This window comes from Mesoplodon bidens (assembly GCF_964165515.1).
Source record: "Mesoplodon bidens genome assembly, chromosome: 3".
NCBI lineage: Eukaryota > Metazoa > Chordata > Mammalia > Artiodactyla > Ziphiidae > Mesoplodon > Mesoplodon bidens.
The window spans coordinates 173,637,006-173,660,974 of NC_138178.1; the positions used below are offsets into that span (position 1 = coordinate 173,637,006).

The following is a 23,969-nucleotide window of genomic DNA, read 5'->3' on the forward strand; positions in this document are numbered from 1 at the left end:
GCCTACATGGGCTTTCTTGGGAGGAAGCAGTTGAGTTTCAAGCTGGTTTGGAACTGTCAGTGTCCCTCCATAGACAGGTTCCTGGGTTAGACCAGGGTTTGGATTTGAAATGCTTTGCATTTCTGGCCTAGGACTAGATAGAGGCCATGGAGCAGCAGTCAGCGGCCCCCGCCATCCACCCTGAGGGGCCCCATCACCCAAAACAAATGAGCACTGCGTACCCACCACGGAGGCTTGCAAAGAGCCTTTATTTATCTAGCGCAAAGTATACACTATCACAATCTTCTCTGTTACTCCTTTTACTAAAATAGTTCAAATCAATGTTTTTACCACACTATCAAAAAGTTCTAATTTTTTTTCTCTCCCCAAATCAAAGTGGTTCAATAGAAGGTAGAAACGGGTACAGGAGTCCAGGGCTCCCAGCTCTGCCCAGAGCCGGGGAGGGGGCGGCCCCAGTACTCGGGCGGTCACATCCGACAGAAGGTAGATAGAGCGCGGCTGCCGGCCTGGGGACAGGGGCCAGGCGGACCGCCCATTCCCAGAGAGCAGCACAAGTACTTCCCCCACGTTATGAAAAATATACACCTCTACCGCTCTGCAGTCATGCATTTCCTTTGTTTCTTAAAAAAAAAAAAAAAAGTCAGTAGTATGTATTGTTTCCTCTCAAGTTTTCAAGAAAAAAAGAAAGGTCACTTTTTTCTCTTTAAACAACACTGATGTGTGGCTAATAACTTTTGGATAAAAATGTGCTCAGTGGATTCCGACTCCAGGATGGGCTTGGCCACCTGGGATGAGGCTGGAAGGGTGACATCCATCACAGTGGGAAAGGAAGCCACAGCACAGGTGTCACACGGGGCTTCAGGCGCTAGAATCAGAGTGTTTATGAAAGGACACCAGGTCCAGCAACACCCCACCACGAGCTCTCAGAGCTGAGGCGCCAGGCGGGAGGGTCGCCGGTGTCACCCTCTGCACGCTCCCTGCTCGTGGCAGAGCGGGGGACTCACCCCGAGCTGGCCCCCGGGACCCTCCTCCCAGCCGTGGGCTCCCGCTGCAGCTGGGCCCCGGGCCGGCGTGGGGCGCGCAGAGGCACTGCAGGCTTTTCGACAGCGTATGTTAAAAGAGATGCCGTCACAGGTATGGTTCTGTCCTCAGAAGCCACTCCCGTGCAGTGCTGGCTCGGGGACACAGGCAGGGGCAGGAGGGAGACGTCGGCACCGGCTGGTGCTGCCTCCATGGCGGGCGGGAGGCTGCTTCTGGAGGGAACGCCTGACCCACTCCCCGGACGCCACCGCAGCACTAGGGGACAGGGTCACCTCCCTCTGGCAGGGAAAGGTCCCTTGGAGGCTGTTCTTCCCTGGGTCAGTTTGCAGGAGACCTGCAGTCACCAGGACACCTGACTTATTGCTTATTTTCAGTGGTGGCCAAGCCAGCCTGACCCAGACGTGACACACGGGTTCTCAGATGTGGCTCCCACCCAAGAGACCCAGACCCCCTCGAGCAGCTCCGTGGTTCTTCGGACTCCAAGACCCGGGAGGGGGCCTCTGCCCTCCAGCTGACTGCCCACCCGGGCAGGAGTCACCCAGAACATGACCAAGAATGTTCACCCAGCTCCAAGTGCACACCCCTAGTGACAGGGAACTCACCACGTGACCTAGGGACCAGCTCCTTCCAGAGAGCCCACAGCTTCCTGTAACACCCAGGGCAAGAGGACCGTGCCCGACGCCGCCACCAGCACCCGTTCAGCACTCCTCGGGCACAGTGAGGGCCGCGGGCCTTTCCCGAGTGTCGACCCAAGGGTGCCGATGGCAGACAGGCGGTGGGGACGGCTCAGAGTCCCCGCTGGGGAGAGGGACGGGGCAGCCTCGTCCGTCCCCTCACCTGGTCCCCATCCCTCGCGTGAGCCTCGGACGAGGCCTGTCCAATGCCAAGCCAGCCTCTCGGGCTCTTTGCTCGCCCACACACAGAGCTCTAATGACCGCTGGAGTCCAGCGATGGGGGAGGAACTGCAGACGGTGGGTGGACGGGGGCTGGTTACAACAGCAGCCCGTCCCCGCCCTCCAGGCTCTGGGATCTCGTTTGTGATACGCCACTGATCACTTACCCCCTCGGGGCCTCACTGCCCTCGCGCACAAACTTTAAAATTTACATGTCTCGCTTTACAGTTTATACACGATCCTTTTACACTGAAGGTCTTATTTGATCCCCAGAGCCCTGCAAGGAGGGCCTTAGGCTGCCCACTCTGCAGGGGAGGACGCTGAGGCTCAGGAAGGGAGGTGAGCATCCACCGAGAGGAGGCAGCAAGGCAGCGGAACTCAGCTGGGGCCTCCGCCCCTCCCAGCCCACCCACCAGCCGCCTCTCCAGCAGGACCCTGTGGCTGGCGTGCTGCGAGTGAGGACACAGGCTGACTAGAGCCGATGGCCTCGAACCTCTGAGCCCTCCTTTCCCGACCAGGGGCCCAGAGAGGCTGAGCGGCTTGCTGAGGGTCACACAGGAAAATGAAAACCAGAGCCAAGCAGGGCTCCTCCCAAGGAGGGCAGAACTCCTTCACCTATGGCCACGCGACTCTGTCCACAGTGATCCAAGAGGGGACCAAGCTCTGGGGGCAACCGTTCCTGAGCAGAGGCCCGGCCACAGCCCAGTGCCACCCATGCAGAGAGAGAGGCCCAGCCCAGAGACTCCACACAGCCCATGATGCGAAGCACAGAAATGGAGGCGCCTCGGGCCCAGGGCAGGAGGGACCCAAAAGGATAGGGCACAGCCTAGGACAGGGTGAGGGGACACTGCAGAGTGTGTGGCCAGGGGTAGGGGCGTGAACTCTAAAAACAAGCAGAGCCGGCAGCGGGGAGGCTGGGCCCTGGGGCCAGAGGAAGGGCCGCGGGTGAGTTTCCTCCTCCACGACTCTGGGGACCCAGTACTTATGGAGCCAGTTTTCAGGCCACAGCAGGCAGGTCAGAAGTGGTGCCCCGTGCATCAGTCCAGCTGCCAGCGGCCTCTGTCCAGCACAGGTGGTAGCCGGGGATGGAGGTCTTGATGAGGTGCCCCTCCACCAAGGCTGGGCACAGCCTGGCACGGTTCCTGGGCCGGACATCTCTGAGCAGCCTCAGCCTCTCGCCAATGGAGCCCAGAGCCCGGGCCCCAGAGCAGGAACGAGGCTGTCCAGGCCGCTCTGCTGCGGGGAATAGTCTTCCCGGTTTGCTGGTGTGTGAGAGGTGGGAAATGGAGTCGCACCCCCGGCAGCCAGGCCACAGCAGGCAGCGTCCTATGTACAATTCACCACGGAAAAAGAAGATAGTGGCTCGGCGCGAGGGCCTGCCCACGTCTGGGGACCCCAGGCAGGGCCAGTCCACGTCCACGGAGGAACGGCCCTACAAAGGCCCTTTGAACTGGTTTCCAGACAGGTGCTGCCGGATGGAGGGCTTGGAGCTGGCGGCATCTCCCAGTTTTCTCCAGACCACCTGTGGGGAGGGGCGAGCTGTGAGTGGAGGGCCCGTCCCACGCCTGCCCAGGGGCCTGTGCGCACAGACTGCCCCATTGCTCTTCAGAATCACCTGCGTCCCGAGAGCCATGGGGCCTGGAGGGGACACGGAGGCCACGTGAGGCCCAGAGACCCTCAGAGTACGTCTTTGCACGTCCACCCTTCACAACCACACCTCCCACCCCGAGCAGGTCACATCTGGGGGCAGACTTGGCCTCGCAGCTGTCCAGTGGGGCCTACAGACCCAGGAGGCGGCAGAGGACGGGGACTCGGGACACCCCACCCCAAGCGAGGCCCAGGTGCAGCCCCGTGATCCACCTTCCCTGCTGGCTCCCTCAAGAGTCCAAGGAGACCATGCGTATTGGCCAGGCGGGTCGGGGGATGACGTCTGCCTCCCCAAAGACCCAGAGAAGCCCAGCTTCCACAAGCCAAGGCAGCTAGCTCCAGGGTGGAGGGTCCTGCAGAATGGGAGCGTTCCACCTGCAGCCCCGTGAGCAGCACCTGTGCGCTGGCAGCCAGCAGGGGCACCAGCATGCTGGGAGGCGGGGAGCCAGACAGACATCAGGGGACAGGGGCCAAGGGTCAGGATAAATGGGGCGAGCAAGACCAGAGGTCAGGGACCCTGTTCTTGGGGAGGGAAGAGGGGAAGGAAAGAAGGAGGGGAAAGGAGAGAGAGGGAGGGGAGGAAAAGGAAAGGGGGAGGGGAGGGGAGGGGAGGGGAAGAGGGAAGGGAGGCGGCAGGGGGGAGGAAGTCAAGCGGACAAAGAGAGGCCAGGGCTCCCGAAGCCCCAGCACCTGCTCCCAGCCCCCCAGGTCACCGGCCCCTCCTGGGGGAGTATTGGCCGCACAGGGCCCGCCCCCCCAGGTCACCCCCGGCCCGGGCCCCAGGAGGCTCACGTTGCACATCTCTCGGACGATGGCCTTCTCCTTCTCACTCAGGTCCTCCTCGCAGCTGTCCTGGAGCTGCCGGTCCAGGTTCTCATGTACCTCTAGGACCTGCAGGGGACAGGGCCCAGGGTCAGGGGCAGAAGCCACCAGGCAGGCCTCAGGCAGGTCGCCCTGAGCCCCGGCTGCCAACGGGAGCCGTGGGGTCCCGGGCCAGAGGGGTGGTGTGCGGGGAACAGGGGCACGGAGAGGCCTTAGGGCCAGGTCGTCCTTGCCCGCTTTGCGTCCTCTCCCCGCAGGACAGCGACACCGAGGACGCCGCACGAGGGAGGCAGCCACCCCGTGTCAGCACCGGGGGCAGAGCTGAAGACAGGTCACGCGGGAGCAGGGAGGACAGGTGGGGTCACGTGGCGGGACTCTCTCCGACCCCGGGCCCCCACTTGGGCCTCAGGGCGGCCCGGCTCACGCACGTCAGGGGTGTGTCCCGGCCACCGCCCGCACAGGCGCGAGTGTGCCGTGTCTGTGCAGCCGTGCCGGGCCTTACACCCGGGGGACTGTGCGCTGCGTCCACGGCGCGCATACACGTGAAGGGACGGGGATGCCGTGGTGGGAGATGCACCGCAGGGCGCACCCTGAGGCCCTGAGCACGGCGCAGGAGGAGAGTGGGCCTGGGAGCCCTGAGCCTCGTCCCCCAACCCCCATCCCAGACCCTGGAGAGTGCCAGCCCTCCCCCCACCTCCCCCAGGCCTCAGCTTCCCTGGCCGCTACCCAGCACCGCGGAATCGCCCCACCACGGTGCTCCAGGCAGCCACGGCCACCCAGAGACCAAAGTCCCTGCCCTGCCGCTCAGCTGCCCCCAGGCTCAGAGAGGGCAAATGTGGGGCCCGAGGTCACAGGCTCCTGAAGTGCAGCAGGGGTCTAGAGGCCCCCGAGGGAGCTGCAGGGCCTGGGTCCTCACCTTCATGGCGTGTACGACAGCCTCGGGCTTCTGTCCAGCAGAGCTGTAGCCGCCCGAGGTGGGCAGGCACAGCTCGGGCACCGTGCAGGCCGGGCCCTGTGGGAAGGAAGTGCGTATCAGCTCGCCCTGGCTGGCTCCCAGGTGGCAGCCACAGGTGTGCCAGCAGCTGGGAGAGGGCACTGCGTCTGCGGGGCCAGGGCCCAGGCGGGAGGAAACGGGGGTGGAGGTGACGGGGGAGAGGAGGCTGGACGTGAGGCGGGGGGCAGCATCGGGACTCCGCACACACACCCCGCAAGCTCCTCTAAACAGCCCGCAGGGAAGGTCTGCTGTCTGTTGTGCTGGTCACCTGGGACGATGCAAAGGACCTGGGCTCCAGCCCCAGGCGGCCTGCCTCCTAAGGCCCCCCTCCCTCCCCGGCCTCCACCCCCCAGGGCATTCCTGGGGCTTCCAGCCCTGACCCTCCCAGCTCTGTCGGGCCACCCAGGAACAGTGCCACCTCATCCTGCCAGCACCCTAATTGGCAACCATGTGCCCACCACCCACATCAGCCTGGGGGGCCGGGAGACAGGCCGGGAGAGGAAGGGATCCACTCCCTGGCCCTCTGCCCGCCCGTGTCTGTCTGCCCGGCTTCTCGCCAGCTGGCCAGCTCCTTCTGGCCAGGTGTCCATGGGGCAGAAGGCAGGGCTTTGGGCTGGGGCTGCAGTGGGGACCCCGGCCCCAGAGCAAGGTCAAGAAGGGATCAGGGCCGCACAGAAGGAGCCCACACACAAGGAGACCGATGGAACCGCGGGGCGGCAGGAGCCGGGAGGTCAGAAGACGCTGGGAGGGGACCTGAGGGGAACCAGCAGATGCTGGAAGGCAGAGCTTAAACCCCAAGAACACCCCAGGGAGTGCGTGAGGGGGAGGAGACCCTGGCGTCCTTGGGCATCCTTCCTGTCTCTGAGTCTTGGTTTCCTTCTCTGTCGCTGGCCCCCGATGACCCCTCCAGGGACCAGGCCAACTCAGTAAGCTCGGCTGATGAGGCCATCGCCCTGGGACCCCGCCCAGCCAGGCCACGCTGTGCGGGGACCCTCGGGGCCTGGAATCTTCCACCACCAGCAGCCACCCCTCTGCCTTCTCCCCACCTGCCCGCGTGGCCCGGACCTGCTCCCAGGGCCTCGCAGGCTCACCCTGCTCTTGGCTCCAGGCAGAGGCCAGACCCCACAGCCTTAATGCCGGCAGAGCTGGGCTTGGGCAGGGTTCTCCAGGCAGGCCCGACCCACTCTGCACCTCGGTTTCCTTGTCTGCACGACAGCTAGGGTCCCTATGTCCCAGGGTGTAAGGAGAGCCTGGGATGCTGTTTCCCTAACTCTGGCCCAGGCTGCCCGGTCTCCGGTTCCCGGCCGGGTGTGTCATGCGGGGGAACCAAAGCGGCTTCTGGGAGACAGGTGGGGGGCGGGTCACACACACATAGATGTGCACCCTGAGGCAGAAGGCTGCCCTCCCCACTAAAGGCCAGCAGGGGGCGACCGCGCACAAGTACAGCCCAGGAAGGCGCCCGGCCCTGGGCTCCTCTGGCTTCAGGTCCTGTCTGCGCCTGGGGCTCCCCGGCCACCCGCACTGTAAGGGGGCCGATTCTGAAGCAAAGGCCAGGAGTGGCCGGGATAGGCTGTGCAATCCAACCCTTTCCTGGGCCACCCCACCGAGCAGACGGCAGGCGCTAATGAGAGCATAGCCGCGGCATAGCCGCATCCTGCGACTGAAGCCACCACCAGACAGCGGTCAGGACTGCGACCTTTAGAGCATTTCCCAAACCCAGCTCACCCCTGCAGGCCTGCCATGGCGGGAGGACCACAGCCTGGAAAGCCCAGTGATGCCTCCTCCCCCCGACTTCCTAAGAGCCCACTCAGAGCAGAGCAGCCCACGGAGTGCCGATGGCAACCCTCTGCGCAGACGCTGTCTTTCTATGCTCCCACTTTACAGATGAGGAAGGGGAGGCTGGGCCACAGAGCTAGTAAACCAGGGGGCCGAGCCTCCAACCCCGGTCTGTGGGACTCCAGCGCTGGAGCCAGAAGCGGGGAGATGCCCCCAGGAGCACTGAACACAGGCGTCCACTCAAGTGCCTGTGCAGGGGTGTTCAGAGAAGCACGAGTCACAACAGGCAGAAAATGGAAACAAACCAATGCACAGCAACTGATGAACGCTACACAAAATGTGGGCTACCCACACAACTGCTGGACATAAAATTCTGTCCAAATTTATGTGGACAATAAAATTTAACAATAAAAAGCAATGAAGGTCTGACATGCTACAATGTGCATGAATCTCAGAAACGTGGTGCTACGTGAAAGAAGCCAGTCACAAAGAATGGCATATTTTATGATTCCGGTTTATATGAAATATCCAGAAAAGGCAAACGTGGAGAGGCAGAAAGTAGATTCGTGGTTGCCAAGGGGCTGGGGGCGGGGCGCTGCGGGGAGGGATTGCTAAGGAGCACGGGGTTTCTTTCCAGGGTGATGGAAATGTCCTGCTGTGATGACTGCACAAATCTGTGAAGGTTCTAAAATCCACTGCAATGGACACTTAAAAATAGTCAACTGACCAAAAAAGAGTAGGGAAACCAGTTTCCCGAGGGAGCTGTCAAAAGCCTCCTCCTCTGAGACCCTGATGGGTACAAACTCCGTTGCTCGCTCCACTGACAGGCAGTGGGTGGGAGAAGTGGGTAGGGATGGGGTCGGGGAGAAGTGGGTAGGGATGGGGTCGGGGAGGGTGGGGACATCCAGCTGGGCAGGGAGGAGGTGTCCCCACCCCACAGGGTCACCTGCTTCACCCCGGGATTCTCTGACATGTGGACATGCAGGTAGCCTTCCAGAAGATGTGCCCACACCTAGCTGTGGAAGAGACGAGGCCCCCGGCAGCATCAGAGCACAGGGGGTCCCCCCCCACACACCTCCTCTCCCTGTGGACCCACGGGCCCAGCAAGGGCTCAGCGCCCTATAAACACCCCAAGAGGCCTGGCCTCTGAGCTTCCACCTCAGCTCCGGCCGCTCTACTACCTCCTCCGCGGCCTTTGTGGCTGCCCCTCCCACAAGACACCATCACCCTCTCCGTCTGCCCCGGGAACCTGCCCGCAGCCTCGTGCTGCACGCTGGCCCCTGGCCTCCAAGCCCAGCTTGGCCTGGTGCTGGCACGCACTAGCCGTGTGATCCTGGCAAACCGTCCCGTCCCACCCCACCCCACCCCGGTGGGCTTCAGCTTCCTTCCCTCCAAAGAGGGTGACAACCCATGGCATGCAGGCAGCCTAAAGAAGGCACAGGGAGCCCCTCCCTAAGGCCTCCTCCAGGAAGCCTTCCGGAAGACTCATGCCCTCCCCTAGCATTAAGCAGCACTGTCGAGGCCTCAGGGGCTCAGCCTAGGGGAGTGAGCTCCCTCTGCTCCCATCTGCACGTCCTAGGAGCCAGCCAGGCTTGCACAGCACTTTACAGTTTGCAGCTCACCAAGAAGCCTTCAGTGAGTGCCCAGTACCGTTAGCTGTTAGGATTCCCACAGTCAATCAGAATGAACAGAGGGCAGAGGGTATGAAGGGCTGGGGGAGCCACTCCTGTGGCGGCAACGCTGGGCTTTTCAGAGCCCTTCCTCGTGGAGCCTCATTCAGCCACGGGGCTCCTGGATAAATATTTGGATTATCTGTCATCAGCAGGCTTTGCTGCCTGCACAGCGTCAGCAGCTACATTCCTGCAGAAGGTGCGAGGGCCTCAGAAGAGAAACAGCAGAGCTCTCGGCCAGCAGCCAGTGGCGGCATCAGCCTGCTCCTGCCAGCGCAGAGGCCCAGGGAGGAACCCTGGGGCTGCCCTTGCCGGCCGGCATGGAAGGGAGACAGCGGGGCTGGGACCCTGGGGGAGAGTCCAGGCCCACCTTGCAAGTGACCTCAGGCCAGCTCGGTTTCTCATCTGTTCCGTGGGGACTTCTCATCAAGTCCCTGCCTTGCTGCAGGGCTTCTGTGTGTGGAGAGCGCCCAGCACGGCCCTGCATGTAGCAGATGCTCAATAAACGTCTACAGAGCTCATGCGAACGCGTGCTTCTTGGGAGGTGGTTTTTGCACATTCACAGATTTGTGCAGTCATCCAACAACATTTTCATCACCTCCTCCCGCCTCCTGCCAGCCCCTGGCAACCACTAATGTACTTTCTGCTTCTGTAGAGCTGCGTATTCTGAATACAAGAATACATCCCTCAGTCACAGAGGGATGACGGCACATTCACCCGCAGGGAGCGGTCCTGAGCCGGGATGCACATCCAGGGGGCGGGCCGCACGCTGCCCTCCCTGTCCCACCCAGAGCAGGTCAGAGCCCAGGCGAGAAGCCAGGATCACCTTGGAGGCGCCCTGGTGATAACAGAAGCCCACGGTCATAAACTTGAGCTCCTCCTCCACCTCCGTTACAAAGTCTGGGGTAGTCGCCCTCACGTACACACAGGGCAGCCACTCCCTGCTGTGTCCGAGAGACGGCGTCTGGGCCTCGTGGCCTCTGCCCCAGCCTGCACTGCCAGCAACGGTATCCCAAGTTGGGCCTCCACCTCTCACCACCACGCCGAGCCCTTACAAGGTTCTAAGGGTCGAGGGTGGAGGGTCAAGGGTCAGGAGCCCAGGCGCGGTCCTGGGAGGGCGGAGGCATGAGGAAGGCCACTCCGGACCTGAGCCCAAGCCTTACCCTGGAAGCAGCTCGGGCAGAAGCTGAGGATCCCAATCCCAGCTCAGCCGTGGACCATCCTCGTGCCCTGGGCAGGTCACCAGCCGGTCTGAGCCTCACCCCTCCACTTCCGGAGGTGGGCGGTCCACATGGGAACAGTGGGGCTCTTGGGGGAGGGACACTTACATTCTGCAGGGCATCCTGGTAGGAGGGTGGCAGGTTGGAGAGCTGGGACTCCGAGTGGTACGGGGAGAAGCCCTTCCGCAGCGTCCGGAACTCTCCGGAGCCTGCCTGCTGCGTGAGAGAGAAGGGGAGAGGGGTTAGACGTGAGGGGCGAGGGGCTGGGCTGAGGGGGCCGAGAATGCTCCCGTCAGGTCTTCGGGCCGCTGGACGAGACACGCCCGCCCGGTCCAGGCGGGGCTCCCTCCGCTCTGCTCCTCCCACCTGCCTGGAGGCCCGGCCTGTGCGTCCTCCCTCCGCCCCCCCCCCCCAGTTTATCTGTCCTCACTGCCACTGTCATCAGTAGCCATCGACATCAAGCGTCATCAAGCGACATCAAGAGTCAGAGCCATGAGGCCAGAGGCTTTGTTTCGCTCCCTGCTGTGTATTTTACAAACGTTTGTTGAATGGCTGAATAAACAGGCGAGTGAATGGGGGCGTGGCTCGCCCCGCCCCGCCCACCTCGTTCCTCCGCTCCAGCATCCTGCACTCGGTCCCCGAATGGCCTGGGGAACGGCCTCTGCAGCCCCTGGGGCCCACGTCCTCCGGGAAATCCTCCCGCCTCCACGGGGCTGGGGCTGCCCAAGGGGTGAGCCTGCACAGCGCTCTGACACGCTGCCCGTGAGCCTCCGCCGTCAGAAAGAAGCTCGTGAGTGCGAGCCCCGGGCCTCACCCTCTGTATCCACAGGTACCAGCGCAGCCGGGCTCACGGCTAATGGATGCTCAGGGCACGCTCGGAAGGAGAGGGGAAGCAGGAGTGAATGAATGAATCAGTGAATGAATGAATGAATGAACAAGCACGTATTTGGCCTCAGGTGGTTCCCCTCAGGGCAAAGCAGAGGCCCCCAGAAGCTGGGGCTGGACCCAGAGTGGGGGAGGACCCAGCGGTCACGCTCAATCCTGCGGAGGTCCCCTGGTCCCGCTGAGCAGAAACCCTGGCCTCTGGACCCTCTGCATCACTACAACCCTGGGTGGCGCTTCTGACCCCAACACCCTCTTCTACTTCAAAGGAACTGCGGAAACACTTCTGGGCAGATAAAATGCAGCGGAACGTCCCATAAATCAGCAGCAGGCCGTTGAGTTGCCCAAACAAACCCTTGGAGGGGAAGAGGCCAGGGCTGGGGGAGCAAGACGGGGCGGGCAGCAGCCACTCCTGGGGGCCCCCCCTCCTCTTCAGCACTTCCCTGCTCTGCCCGGGGGCCCCCGCACACACCCAGCTTCCCCCACCCCCGCCGGCCGCTGGACCCAGGCCCCCATTTCTCACGGGACCTCCAGCCTCATCAACTCCCTGGGTTCTGCCTTCCCGCCCCCATCAGACCCAGGTCAGACGCCCTAGGTCTCAAGGGCTTGGGCACACACAGCAGTGCCCTGTAAGTATCTGTAGGGCAGGAGTGGAGGCGGCCCGGGGGAACAGGAGAAAGGCAGTCACTCCCCCTCATTACCCCACTCCCATCCCATCCCCACCCCAGGCTCCCGCCCACTCCAGGAGAGCAGAGATCAGCCGCCTAGCTAAGAACTGTTCCCGTGGCCTAGGGAGGACCGGAGTGTGGCCAAGGTCACCAAGGGACACAGAGGGGAGAGAAGTGGGGTCCCCTGAGTTGCAGCAGGGTCTTACCAGGGGACCTCAGTCACAGTCCTCTATCTTAAAATGGGACTGTCACACACCGACCAAGTCCTGTTTGGGTTAACCTGAGGCGTTAGAGCCCGAGGCATACTGACCCTCCCTGGCCCAGCCAGGGGTCTATCTGAGCCGAGCCTCTGCCACCGGGCACCAACAAGAAAGAGACGCCGCCCCTCACCCAGCACTCATTCACCCTCCCCTGGGGATCCCCCCTGCCTCCCTGGGGGTCTCACCCCCAGCTCCATTTATAGGCAAAAATCCCAAAACCAATTATTTTCCTGGCCAGGTCTCTGTGACAGTTACAAAATCTTCTCCAGGGGAAAAGCGCATTCTCAACTCCACACGCTGAATGTCCACCCCTGGGGCCGCAGGCCTCTCACTGGGGCCCCGACACAGCAGGCACATCCCCACCTGCCTGGCATTGGAGCCACTGCTCTCTCCCGTCGGGCCCTGGGACCAGGACGGCGGGTGCTGCCCTGTCCTTACCCGCACCCCGTCTAGATTCTGCTCTGGGCTGAGTCTCCCCTCCTCCACAGCGTCTCTGATCCCGGACCAAATGGGTTCAGAAGCCGCCCACGTGCTGCTACTGAAAACACAGGTCTGTGTGTCTCCTCCCTCCCTGCAGATAATTCCCTGGGGAGCAGGTGTGTGTGCAAGAGGGTGGGGAGTTTTTACTTAGCAGCATGCAATGCCCACCCCTGCCTTCGGCGATGTGTCCGTAACTGCGAGCCCACAGCACTTTATGAGCAAAAAGCCACAAAGCCGGCGGGGAGGACGCTGGGGCAATGCAGCTAATGACGCATCGACGTGAAGAAACATGATTGCACTTAAACCCCAATTAAAATTCCTGCCATTTGCCTCTTGGTGCCCTGGAAGATGAAATCCCCGGGGTTTCACCACTGAGGTGGAGCGAAGCTGAAGTGGCCTTCTGGGGCGGCGGGGCGGGCAGGACACGGGGCGCACCACTGCTCCCCAGGAGAGGGCTGCCCTGCCCCGCCAGGCCCCCTAACGGGGTCCCTCGGGACACAGGGAAGCGGATCTGACACACAGAGCAGGAGCTGGAACAGGGTTGCCCGGATCCTTAAAAGGGAAGGAAACGATCCAGCACTGCAGCTACAGCAACGGCCGCTTCCACTCCGCCCTGTCCCCCACGAAAAAGCAGCAACAAGAGTTCTGGACCAGCGGGGAGAGACCCAGGAGGCTGCAGAGCCTCCCATCCCACTGTTAAGGGCACCCGGGGCCTCTGTCCAGGGCCATCACTGCAACGCTATCCAGCTCAGAGCGGGTCGCAGCGGGTGGTGTGAACTCGGGCCACCCCAGCCTCTCCGGGCCTCTGTGGGGCTGCAAGGAGGCCCCCGGCAACAGGAGCACCCAGTCATCGCCTACCCAGGGACTCCTGCTTGCACAGCCGGGGGCTCCCCTGAGGCCACCTGCAGATCCTCCTGGGGAACGCCGTCAAAGGACGTGCTGAACAGAAACGGGCCAAGGGCAGAACTCAGAGAAGACAAGGCCAGGCGCCCACCTCCCCGCCCCTCCACTCAGGGCTCCTCACTGCGGGGCCGCTTTCTGGGCTCGCTCAGAGGCAGCTACTCACCCTGCCTTCCTGGTCCCAAAGGGCTCTCAGCCCCTCAGGTGGGCCATAGGCTACCACAGGACATGGTCCTACTGTGTGCACCCAGGCAGGGAGGCAGTGCCTGACAGGTGAAGCAAGGCCTGCCACTGCGGAGATGGAAGGTGAGCACCGACACGGGGGTGCCTGGGCGTTCCCACCTGGCAATCTGTCCGCAGGTGACCGCTCAGGTCCCCAGACCCAGGGCCCATGGGCCGATGTGTATGCAGTGACCAGGGGCAGGACCCCATCAGTGGGAGCCATCCCTCAGCCTGCCAGCCCTCGTGGTACAGGGAGGTGTCGGTGTCTCCATCATGGGGATGGAGTGACACCAAGTGACACCAGCCCCGCTTTCCGAAACCCTAACACAGGGCAGTAACGCCTACCTCCCGGGGGTGGCAAGGCTGTAGCGCTCGGAGAGGGTGGGAGCCCAGCACTGGGCGCTGGTGGGTTCTTCACACCTCCAGGCATCCCTGGAGACCTCACCCGAGGACCTGGGCCAGCTGGGAGCCAGCACTAACTCCTGTGGCCTTGGCAAGCCCTCACCCTACCAGGCACTGCAGGTTCTCCTGCAAAGTGCAGATCTCGACCTGCCCCCTGACCTCACAATCTGGGCAGATCCGGTGAGAGGTGGGTAAGGAGGGGCCTGGGTGGAGCATCACGAGAGGCTACCGTCTCATAACTCTTTTGCTGTTATTTTGTAAAGCTGGGCAGTAACGCCGGCTCAGAGAGAGGGCGGATCCCACGATGAATCTAAAGGCAGGACCAGGGCACCCTGGGTGGTGGTCAGCTCCCAGGAAGAGACGGGAGGGCGCTGCGGGGGGCACCCAGCGCAGACAGGGCATCACACAGCACTCCAAACGGCCCCCACCCCACACAGCACTCCAAACAGCCCCCACCCCACACAGCACTGCAAACAAGCCCTGCCGGGCAGCTCTACCTGAAGCCAGCTTCTCGGGCGGCCATAGGGGCGGGGCAGCTGGGAGGGAAGAGAGCAAGTGTCACCCAGCAATGCCAACCACGACCCTCACCTCTGCCCTCCCTCCCCTGGACACCCATTAGCCCAAAGCCGCCAGGACCCCGGCTGGGCTGGAGTAGGGAGGCCAAGGGCCGAGGTCGGGGTCCCCAAGGCGCCTCACAGGAGCCCCGCGTTTTTAGAAACTCCAGATTGCACAAACACTGACAGCGCGCCTGCCACACGCCAGGCACTGGGGCCCCTTCACAGCCCTCCCCGAGGCTCACACCGGAACACGGCTGCCCTTCTGAGAGGCACCCCGAGATCCCAGCCAGCGGGGCGAGGCCAGGTATCTGCCTGTCCTCAGGGCGAAGGTGGCCTGCAAGGTCTCTCACGAGAACATACGGGTCCCACTCACCAGATTTACCTGCTTTTTTTCCCCTTTAATTTTACGAGAACTCATTATCAGGCTGTGAATCAAAGGGGCTGCGGCGTGGCCAGGGATCCAGTGGGTTCTTCGGATTAGTGCTCAGACGAGGCAGCGTGGCGTCCACGTGTGGTTAACGCGTGGCTGATGTTTCTCACCCGCAGCTGGCACTGCCCCCTACTCCCATGCAACTTCAGGTCCTAAACCATTTTTCAAACCCAGATGTGTGTACCGCCCAGAACCATGTGGCCTGTAACTGACGGGTACCGCGTTGACCAGGTCTCAACCGCAGTGACCGTCATCCCCTCACGGGTCCCCTGGCGGGACCATTACTTGCTCCGATGAGGTGAGTGAGGGGCAGGCCATGTAACCTCCGTGGAGGCAGGTGGGAGACTCTGCAGGGTACAGGTGTCACAAAATCCAAATCCCATCGCAACTGAGTGGATCTGAGCAACTCGCCAACTTCCAGGTCTCTGTTTGCCTGCATGTCAGTTGGGGTCCAGAAGGACACCCAGCTGCTGGATGGCCCACAGGCGAGGTCACAGTGGCTGACCCATGACCCTTATTGCCAGCCAGCCCCGGCCCTCAGTGCCTTCCGTGATTTGCCCTTTAATCCTGGGGCAGACACCGTTAGTGTCCCCATTTTACAGTTGGGAAACCTGAGGCACAGAGAGGTTAACCCACTGGCCCAATGCCACCCAGCTGGCAAGTGGCACTTTGGGGGTTGGAACCAGGCCCTCTGGCTCTGGGGTTGGCCTCTTACCATGCTGACCACCTGGCGTCTGGCTCACCTGGTGGACACTGGTTAAGCCTCGGGCGTAGGGGACAGAGGTAGAATTCCTAGTCTCTCTTCCCGCCCACGTTGCTACACTGACCATCTGCTTGGATGACGGGAAGAGGGCGTTTCCTCCCTGTGGCTGCGGAAGAGCCTGCACTGGTTCTACGGTTCTGCTATGAAGCAGATGAAGCCCTCCGGAGACCACATCACTCATGACAGAAGGGGCGGGGACATGACAGCCAACCCCGGACACCAAACGAAGGCGAAGCAGGGATGGCCCAGAGCCTGTCAACAAAGCAGCACGTCACAGAAGATGCCAGCGAGCAGAACTGCTACCACAGACATACCGTGAGGCCAGCATCTCCACAGGGCTTGGGCAAGGGGACCAACCAACCAAAACAACCCTCCCTGGGGATGCAGGAAACAGTCCTGAGGTATCAGCAATGGGCTCAGATAGTAGCAGACTGTTCCTCAGTCCCAAGGCCTGGATGGTTCAAAACTCAGACAAAAGGCAAAAAGGAGCAGTCCATCAGGGACCAAGCCCGGCTGAATGGGCGTGGTCTGCCAGACCTTGAAAAATCCCAGGCTCCCAAGACCAGGAAAAGGAGAGAAGCGTGAGCACTGCCTGGGCACCCCCAGGTTCCAGTCAGTGCTGCAGCAGGCATCACCATCAGCCCTGTCTTACAGGTGAGCAAACCAGGCACCGGGACATAAGGTGTCTTACCTAAAGCCACACAGCAGAGATTATCTGAATCCAGACTCCTCTGGGGCTCAAACCCACTTTCTTATACCGTCAGGCCAACAACACCATTGCTACAGGTTGAATTGTGTCCCAGTCAAATTCATATGCTGACCTGTTGACCCCACGCTCCCCAGAACTGTGAGACAATACATTCAATACATTTCAGTTGCTTAAGCCCCTTCTCCACGCACCCCCGTCTGCCAAAGTGCGTGGTTCTTTGTTACGGCAGCTCTAGCAAACTAATACAGTCACCTGTCCCAGGAAATCCTCCTCCACCCAGGCCTCAGTTTCCCCATCCATGCTTGGTGTAAATCCTGGGGTCACTTCCAACCTGAGTGTACAGTGACCCTGTGTGGCGTGGCAGGATGGGAAGAGCGGGCACAGGGGCCAGGCGGAGGGGGGCCGGCTGGGACCAGTCACAGCCACGGGCCTGGACCACCGCCTCCTCTCCCCCAGATGGCCGCCCACTCTTGCCCAACCTGCTTCTTGCTCTTTTGTGAAGCTGGCTTCTGGGCACATGCGGAGCCTTCATTGATCAGCCCAGCAGGGAACTGAATGGAGGGAACCACAGAGCGGACGCCCCCGCGTCAATGACAGCCGTCTCCAGCCCAGCCCGGCTAGGCACAGAATCCACGGGATAAATCATATCACATACGGGGCTCCAGATGAATCATTGCAGAGGAAGCAGCTGTGTTGATGAAATTTTAAAGCCGACATGAGAAAGAAAATATGAACTGCAATACAGTAATTTAGCCTGTGAACACTCTGGCACATTTTTAATTAAAGCTGTTCTGGAATTAAATAGAGGCCGTGGAGGGAGAGGGTGGGCAGTGGGGAACAGGAATCCACAGAGGCTCTCTGCCCTCCCACCCAAACCCCAAAGCCACGTCACCCGAAGACAGTTAAAAGAATAACATTGCTCTCCCCTGCTTTTCGCCAAAGGCAGATTTTCCACTTTGCACAGAGCTGGAGGTTTCTGTGCAATTTGATTTCACTGAAAAGATATAGGTGCCAGAATCATAAAATCTCACAAGCTAGAGCCCATGAGACTGTGGCCAGAATCCCACCCATGGCAGCAATCTTCTTCTTCAATATTCCCAAACATGGCCATCCACCCCCCCCATCCATCCATCCATCCACACTTGATTACCTCCAAAGATGGTACACTCACTACCTTATGAAGCCACTCTCCCTGGTTAAGCAGACCTTCCTTATTCTGGGCAAGAACCAGCCTCCCCTCCTGGCCTGGGAGACCAGGTGGGTGCAGCCAGGGTTTCCCAAGATGCATCCACCAAGTCCAGCTGGGCACTGAGACCCAGCAGCCCAGTTCTTGAGTACCTAACAGTCCAGCAGGGGTCGGGGCCAGGCTTCACAAGGAGGATCCCAATACCCCATCAGCAAGAGAGGGCAGCCTATGGGGCTGAGAGAGCCCAGAGCAAGTGCCAGGCCACCTGGGTGTGGCTGGGGAAGGCTATTGGCAGGAGGCCAGGAGGAAGGAGGCTAAGGAAACCCCATCTTCCCTGGACCCCATCAAAATAAGACCAGTGGTCTACTTGTGGGCTGAGCCCTGCCCACGGAGTTCTCCCCACCTCCACTGTCCTCCACAGCCCTCCCGTATACGTGGGCCTGCTGGCCAGGACAAGGAGGCAGCACAAGAGTGTCCCCCGGGGCTAGGCCTCTGCCTGGACACCACTGTACCCCCGGGCCATGCACACAGCAGGTGATCAGTTACACATGGAGTGAGTGAGCGAGTGCCCATTTTACAGGTAAGCAAACAGAGGCCAGGGGAGAGGAAGTGGCTCAAGGGTCCTCATAAAGCTGATGCCACCTGAGCCAGCCTAGGAACCCAGAGGCGGGCAAGGTATCAACTGCTGCCAGGAAGCCCTGAGCAGGCCAGAAGCGGCCCTTCTCTCACTGTTTCTCACATCTCCTGCGTGGCTCAGAACAGCAACGCCCTCCTCCAGGGCACCCACCCACCCTCAAGGCCAAGCCCTGGTGGCAGCAGGGGGCAGGGGCAACAGGAGCCCCACCCATGACCCTGGAGATGCCCTGCCCACACCCTGGCCCCTGGGTGCTTCTGCATACTGTAGGTTGAGGGTCAGCCCTCGGCTGAAGCAAGGGGACCCGGGCAGGTGGGTATGCAGTGCACTGGGGGGCCAAGGCCCCAGCACCACACGGCTGCCCCCTTCTCGGGATGCTGGGCATGGCCCTGACGCCGCTCACTGCGAGACCCTGGGCAAGACCCCCACTCGCCAGCAGAGTCCTCGTGAGAAAGAGACGAGGACAGGACCCAGGCGCCCCACCCCCATGACACACACAAGCACCCCCGGCTACTGCCAGAGCCGCTCAGCCTCACGAGGCTTCACTGGGGGAGAAAGAGACGTCTACTCAAGAAACAAGAAACTTGGAACCCTGGCACACTGGATGGTCTCTGAGTTCCCAGCACTTCTCCTGTACTAGTGCGGAGCCGGGCCAAAGCAGGTTCTTGTCCCTAAAGCCCAATCTGCCTGAAGCCAGCACACCTGGGCCCAGGCGAGAGGCCGCGCCCCCATCTGACGGCTGTGTGTTTCCGGAGAGCCCGGCGTGGGTACAGGTCGGGGACAGAACCCCACTGCTGCTGCCTCCAGGACAAGGACAAGGTCCCCAGTCTGACCCCTGGGAGCAGGTCAGAGCAGGCTTGGCGGGGAGGGACCAGGCAGAGACACCCCCTGCCCAGGTGGTGGCCGCACCCCTGATGCTCCAGACACAGGGCCCCGTCAACCTCCACCTCTGCACTTGTGGGCACGGGGCAAGTGGACACAGCTATGGGGGGACCCCTTATGAGGCCAGGGGGTTCCCAGAGGGAGGAGGAAGAGGAAGGACTGCCACTCCGCAGCCTGAGCGTGTGCAGGTTTTGCACAAGTCCATGGTCAAGTCTGCCATGTGGAACTGGGTGCATATTCACGGTGGGACAACGTGGCCTAGGAGAGCAGGGGCCACAGGGGCACTCCTGTCCTTGTCCTTGGAAACAGGACCACAAGCCATGCCCTGGCTGGACCGCAGAACAGCACTGCAAATGGCATCCCAAATTTGGGCTCCAAGCTCTCAACCTGCTTCTCCCCAGAAACAGTGACACAAAGAACAGCTGGACTGGGGCAGGCTCACAAGGCTGCTGAGCCCCCTGGTCGGAGGCTTCCACTGCCAAAGCGAGGTCCTGGCCTTCCTCCTGCTGTACGGTGGCTGAAGTGAGTGACTTGCTCCCCTGCTCACTGGATGGGAACCAGCTCCAGGGCAAAGGCCCCCAAGTCCTGAGGCTGCCCCCATCACCTCTGCCTACAGCTCCTGCAGCCCGCCCCACACACACCCCTTAGCAACCAGGACAAGCCCACGTGGAGTGTTCAGGTCTAAGGAGCCCTAGCCCACAGCCAGGCGAGGCCCCAGCCCTCCCTGCCCTTGCCAGCCCCGAGGAGCCAGCATATCTTGTAGCCAGGCCATTCCAGCACCTTAACAAATGACACATTTTGTTTGAAAACAAGCCTTGCAATTCAGTGCCTGGCTATGCGCCTGACACAGTGCGCTGGCCATGGGATGTGGGGGAGCAAAGACCCAAACGTGAGCCACATACTCTGCAGGGTCCTGCCGAGCCAGGGGGAGCTTCCAGCAGCCCCTGCGAGGGCGAGAGGTGGGATGGCAGTTGTCGGGCTGCACTTGGGGCTGTGAGCATCCCAGCCGCCGCCCAGCGGGCAGAGAGGGTGTCTGAGCAGGGCAGTGGCGCCAAGCCCACTGGTCGCCTAGCAACGAGGCCAGGCAGCTGAGCCCTCCCTGGGGCTGGTTCCCAGAGAAACACTCTGGGCATCCTGGCCGGCCACTTATGGGCCAGCAGATGTGGCAGGGGAGAGGGATGCTGAGATGAAGTCAGGGATGAGTACAAGGGAGAAAGAGGCTGGAGGGTCAGCCGAGCCAGCTGGCTCCAGACACCCCGACCGACCGGGCTGATCACAGCCTCCCATCACCACCCTGCCAACAGCAGGAAGGGCCCCTCGTCCTGGCAGCCATGCCCTCTCCACGCTCCAGCCGCACTCACCAAGGGCACAGACGCCTTCCCCCCACCTCTCATCCGGCACCACCTCCTCCCCGCACTGACCCCATCACCCATCTCTAACCCGCCATCCCGGTGCTGGGGACAGGCCCGGGGCAGGCCGGGGACGAGGCCTGGCCTCATCTGTCTGTGGACTCAGGCCAGGCAGGAGGGAGGAGGGCAACCCCAGCCCAGAGAGGAACTGGCACGGCAGGGGCAGGGAAGTTTCCATGTGGGTCTGCGTGGGGACGGGCCAGCCCGCCTCTTGGGCCTTGATGCGCCCATCCAAAGGGCAAAGCAGTCCATTTCCTCAGCACTTGTGTGTGTGTTCTGTGCCATCTCTGAGACAGACCCAAAACCAGCCCCCAAGGAGCTCGCAGACCACGGGGTGGGACAGACAGGGAAAGGCTGTGATGGAGGGAAGGCAGGTGGCCGTCCTCGGCCGGGTGTCCCAGGAGGTGACTCCGGGCAGGAGTCGGGGGCAGGTGGAAGGTTAGGGGTGGGAAGGGGGAAGGGAGCCCCAGGCGTGCTGGGGTGAGGGTCAGGCCCCGAGTGGTGGGTAGCAGCAGGGCCTGCGCTGGCCCTCAGGGTGGGGTTGGCCCACAGCCAGCCTACCTGTGCCAGGAGCTTGTCACCCTCCAGCAGCTTCACCTTGGTCTCCAGCTGCCTGATGTACGTGGACGAGGGATCTGTAACGACACAAAGGGGGCACGTCACCCGTCAGCAAACTGTATCCAACAGGAGGGCCCACCCTCCCCTGGGCCCCCTCCGGTGGGCCTCTGAGCCCAGGTTTCCCTGACCTGCAGAAAGGGGATGATGGGACCCTCACCAGCTTGTCCTGGGCTGATTCCTTCAGCTTCCACGATGCTTTAGGTCCAAAATGAGTTCTCACAAACGCTCCCCTGGTGGGACCCTCACCCAGGGGCAGCCCACCCCACAGCCCAGGGTCCAGGGAGGCCCTCCCCTGCTCAGGGGGGAAACTGAGGCCCCGAGCATGCCAAGTCAGCATCTGGGCTTCCTCCACTCCATCCTGCCCGACACACAGAACTTCTACAAGCGATTTGTTCGGGGGGCTGCATAGTGCAGATAACCCACCACCCCTCCTGCAGTCAGGGGCCAGTGAGATACCTCCAACCACACGCCCCCAGTTCCTGAACGCGGAGGGGGTGAAATCCACCTTCCCTCACCACGCTGACCCCGCTGCACACTCACATCAGAAGTGGGAGAGGGACTGCCCCGGTGGCGTGGCGGTTAAGAATCCGCCTGCCAGTGCAGGGGACACGGGTTCGAGCCCTGGTCCGGGAAGATCCCACATGCCGCGGAGCAACAAAGCCCGTGGGCCACAACTGCTGAGCCTGAGCTCTAGAGCCCGCGAGCCACAACTACTGAGCCCACGTGCCACAACTACTGAAGCCCGCGCGCCTAGTGCCCATGCTCCGCAACAAGAGAAGCCTCCGCTCGCCGCAACTAGAGAAAGCCCACGCGCAGCAACGAAGACCCGACGCAGCCAAAATATAAGCTAACTAATGAAGTAATTAATTTTTTAAAAACACCTTAAAGCATCCTGTCTCTATTTAAAAAAAAAAAAGAAGAAGCGAGAGAAATTCCGCCACCCTGGCTACCCACAGCCCTGGCCCTACCTCTCCATTGGGCTGGAAATCAGCTCAGAGGAGAAAACTAATGACTAACGCACTCCAGGCCAGGACAAGGGAGCCTGCCTGGGTGGAGGCCAAGGGTGACCTGGGGCAGAGAGGGCAAGGGGAGGGAGGCAGAACACGGGACAGGGAAGGTTAACACAGGGTCGGGTAGGCAAGGGGACCGAAGGGTCACAGCCGGTGCCCGTGCCGAGGGAAGAAAGGTAGGTCTGAGCGCCTCTGTGACAGCATGGGGTACCTCCCCCAGGAGGTCTGCCGCCACCTGCTAAGGGACGGCTATGCGCCTCTCACCTGCACGAGCGCCCGGCCAGAGGCCACCCAGCCCAGACGCCAGCCTGGACCCTGCCCACCCCTGGGCCAGTGTGCTGTTCCCACCGGCCCCGACCCCCAGCAGGACCCAGGGTCTTCCCGGATCTCACCAGCGGCCCCTCATCTCAGAAGGCACCAGACCTTAGACCAAAGCCAGCTCCCTAATGCCCCACACCACTGCCCCACCCCGGAGGGGCTTTTAACCTTCCCAGGTGGGCAAAGGGGGCTGAGGTGCAGCCAGAGGACAAGCTGGACCGTCATGCAACCACGCCAGCAGTCAGCACGACTGCGGACGAGCCCTGGGCCCTTAGCGTCCTGGTGTATGACATGGATGCCATGCCCCTCCCCGACAGAGCCTGCCGGCAGAGGAGGAGTCCACGGGCGCCCTGTGAGGATGGGGCGGCCAGTGGCCCCCTCCCCAGGGCCCCAAGCCCCCTGCGCCGGAGCCTGGCCCGGGCTTCATGAGCTTTTCCGTCCATCAGCAGCGCTAACCTCCTGCCTCTGACGCACCCCCAGTTACAGGAGGTGCCCGTGTGCCCCGTGACCTGCCTGCTGTGGGTCACTCTGTTCCCCAAGCATACCCTCAGGAGCCTTGTCTCCCCAGCCCTGGACCAGGCCCAGGAGCCCTCAGCCCCGCCCTGGGCAGGAATGGGGGGCGGCCCAACCCGCCCCAATTACATAACTAACTCCTCCCCCTGCTCCCTGCCAGTCACCTCTCGGGAATGCGGAGCCTTCTAGAGAGGAAGAAGGTCACTGGCCAGCCCAGTCCCCCTCACTCCCAGGGAGACCCTGGTAACACAGGGCAGCTCTGCAAGGAGCCCTGCGGTGTGACCTGCGAGAGGTGCGATGGCTTCTTTATGCACACGTGGGGCAGTGGTGGGGCAGGGCGGGGGGACTGGACCCCGGGCAGTGACTGCAGAGGCTTCCCTGTGCCCAGGGCCCGGGCAGGGGACCCTCAGCAGTGACTACAGTTCACACCCCATGCTGGCCCCCAGCCTTTACCCGTCAATCAGCCCAAACTGACCAGCAATTCCTACATCGTGTCCGCACCCGCCCTCACGAACAGGCCTGACAGGAAGGGCCTCAGTGTTATAGGGGTGCTGGGCCCTCTGAGCAGGGGGACGGAGATGGGGTGCAGCCTGGCCTCCCCAATCCTCTGTGTCCTCCACCTGCTGCCGGCAGGAGGGTTCCCTGGAACACCACCCGGGAAACAGTGGATAAGGTTAAGACCCTCCCAGCTCCCTCAACCTTACACGTTAAAACCACCACTGACCCCTATGTGGTCCCCCTCTGGGTGGGGTCGGTGGGGGAGGGAAGGTCCCCCCCATCCACCCCCTGTGTGACACACGGCAGCCCCTGCACCTGGCCCCTCCTTGAAGGCTCGCAGGGGCCAAAAGGCATCGTCCCCGTTTTCCAGACGAGGAGGCCACAAGGAACAGTGTCCCTACTTGCTGGCACGTGAGCAGGGAGGCCCAGGGCCCAGACTTCCAGACCCTCTCCCCACCACCCAGGCCCACCCCCATAGGTCAGTGCTCAGGACCCCAGGTGTCCCGCCGCTCTGAGAGGGGCTAACAGCACCGTGCCGCTGCGAGAAGCCGGCAGAGGTCCCTAA

General features: G+C 62.0%; 1 protein-coding gene across 2 annotated transcripts in view; it reads right to left on the bottom strand.

The window, feature by feature from the left end:
- Nucleotides 1-229: 229 nt before the first annotated feature.
- The window catches only part of CCDC85C (coiled-coil domain containing 85C), an 82,302-nt gene continuing 58,562 nt past the window's right edge, over nucleotides 230-23,969 (bottom strand). Inside the window, exons 2-6 of one of the 2 annotated variants that reach the window (XM_081228175.1) lie at nucleotides 21,009-21,082; nucleotides 10,172-10,276; nucleotides 5,320-5,415; nucleotides 4,374-4,472; nucleotides 230-3,456 (exon numbers count right to left, since the gene is read on the bottom strand). In XM_081228175.1, the coding sequence (XP_081084301.1) occupies nucleotides 3,367-3,456; nucleotides 4,374-4,472; nucleotides 5,320-5,415; nucleotides 10,172-10,276; nucleotides 21,009-21,082 (464 nt within the window). In that variant the 3' untranslated portion in view covers nucleotides 230-3,366. Of the gene's footprint in view, nucleotides 3,457-4,373; nucleotides 4,473-5,319; nucleotides 5,416-10,171; nucleotides 10,280-21,008; nucleotides 21,083-23,969 lie in introns of both variants that reach the window. The other variant, XM_081228174.1, reaches the window with a different exon arrangement.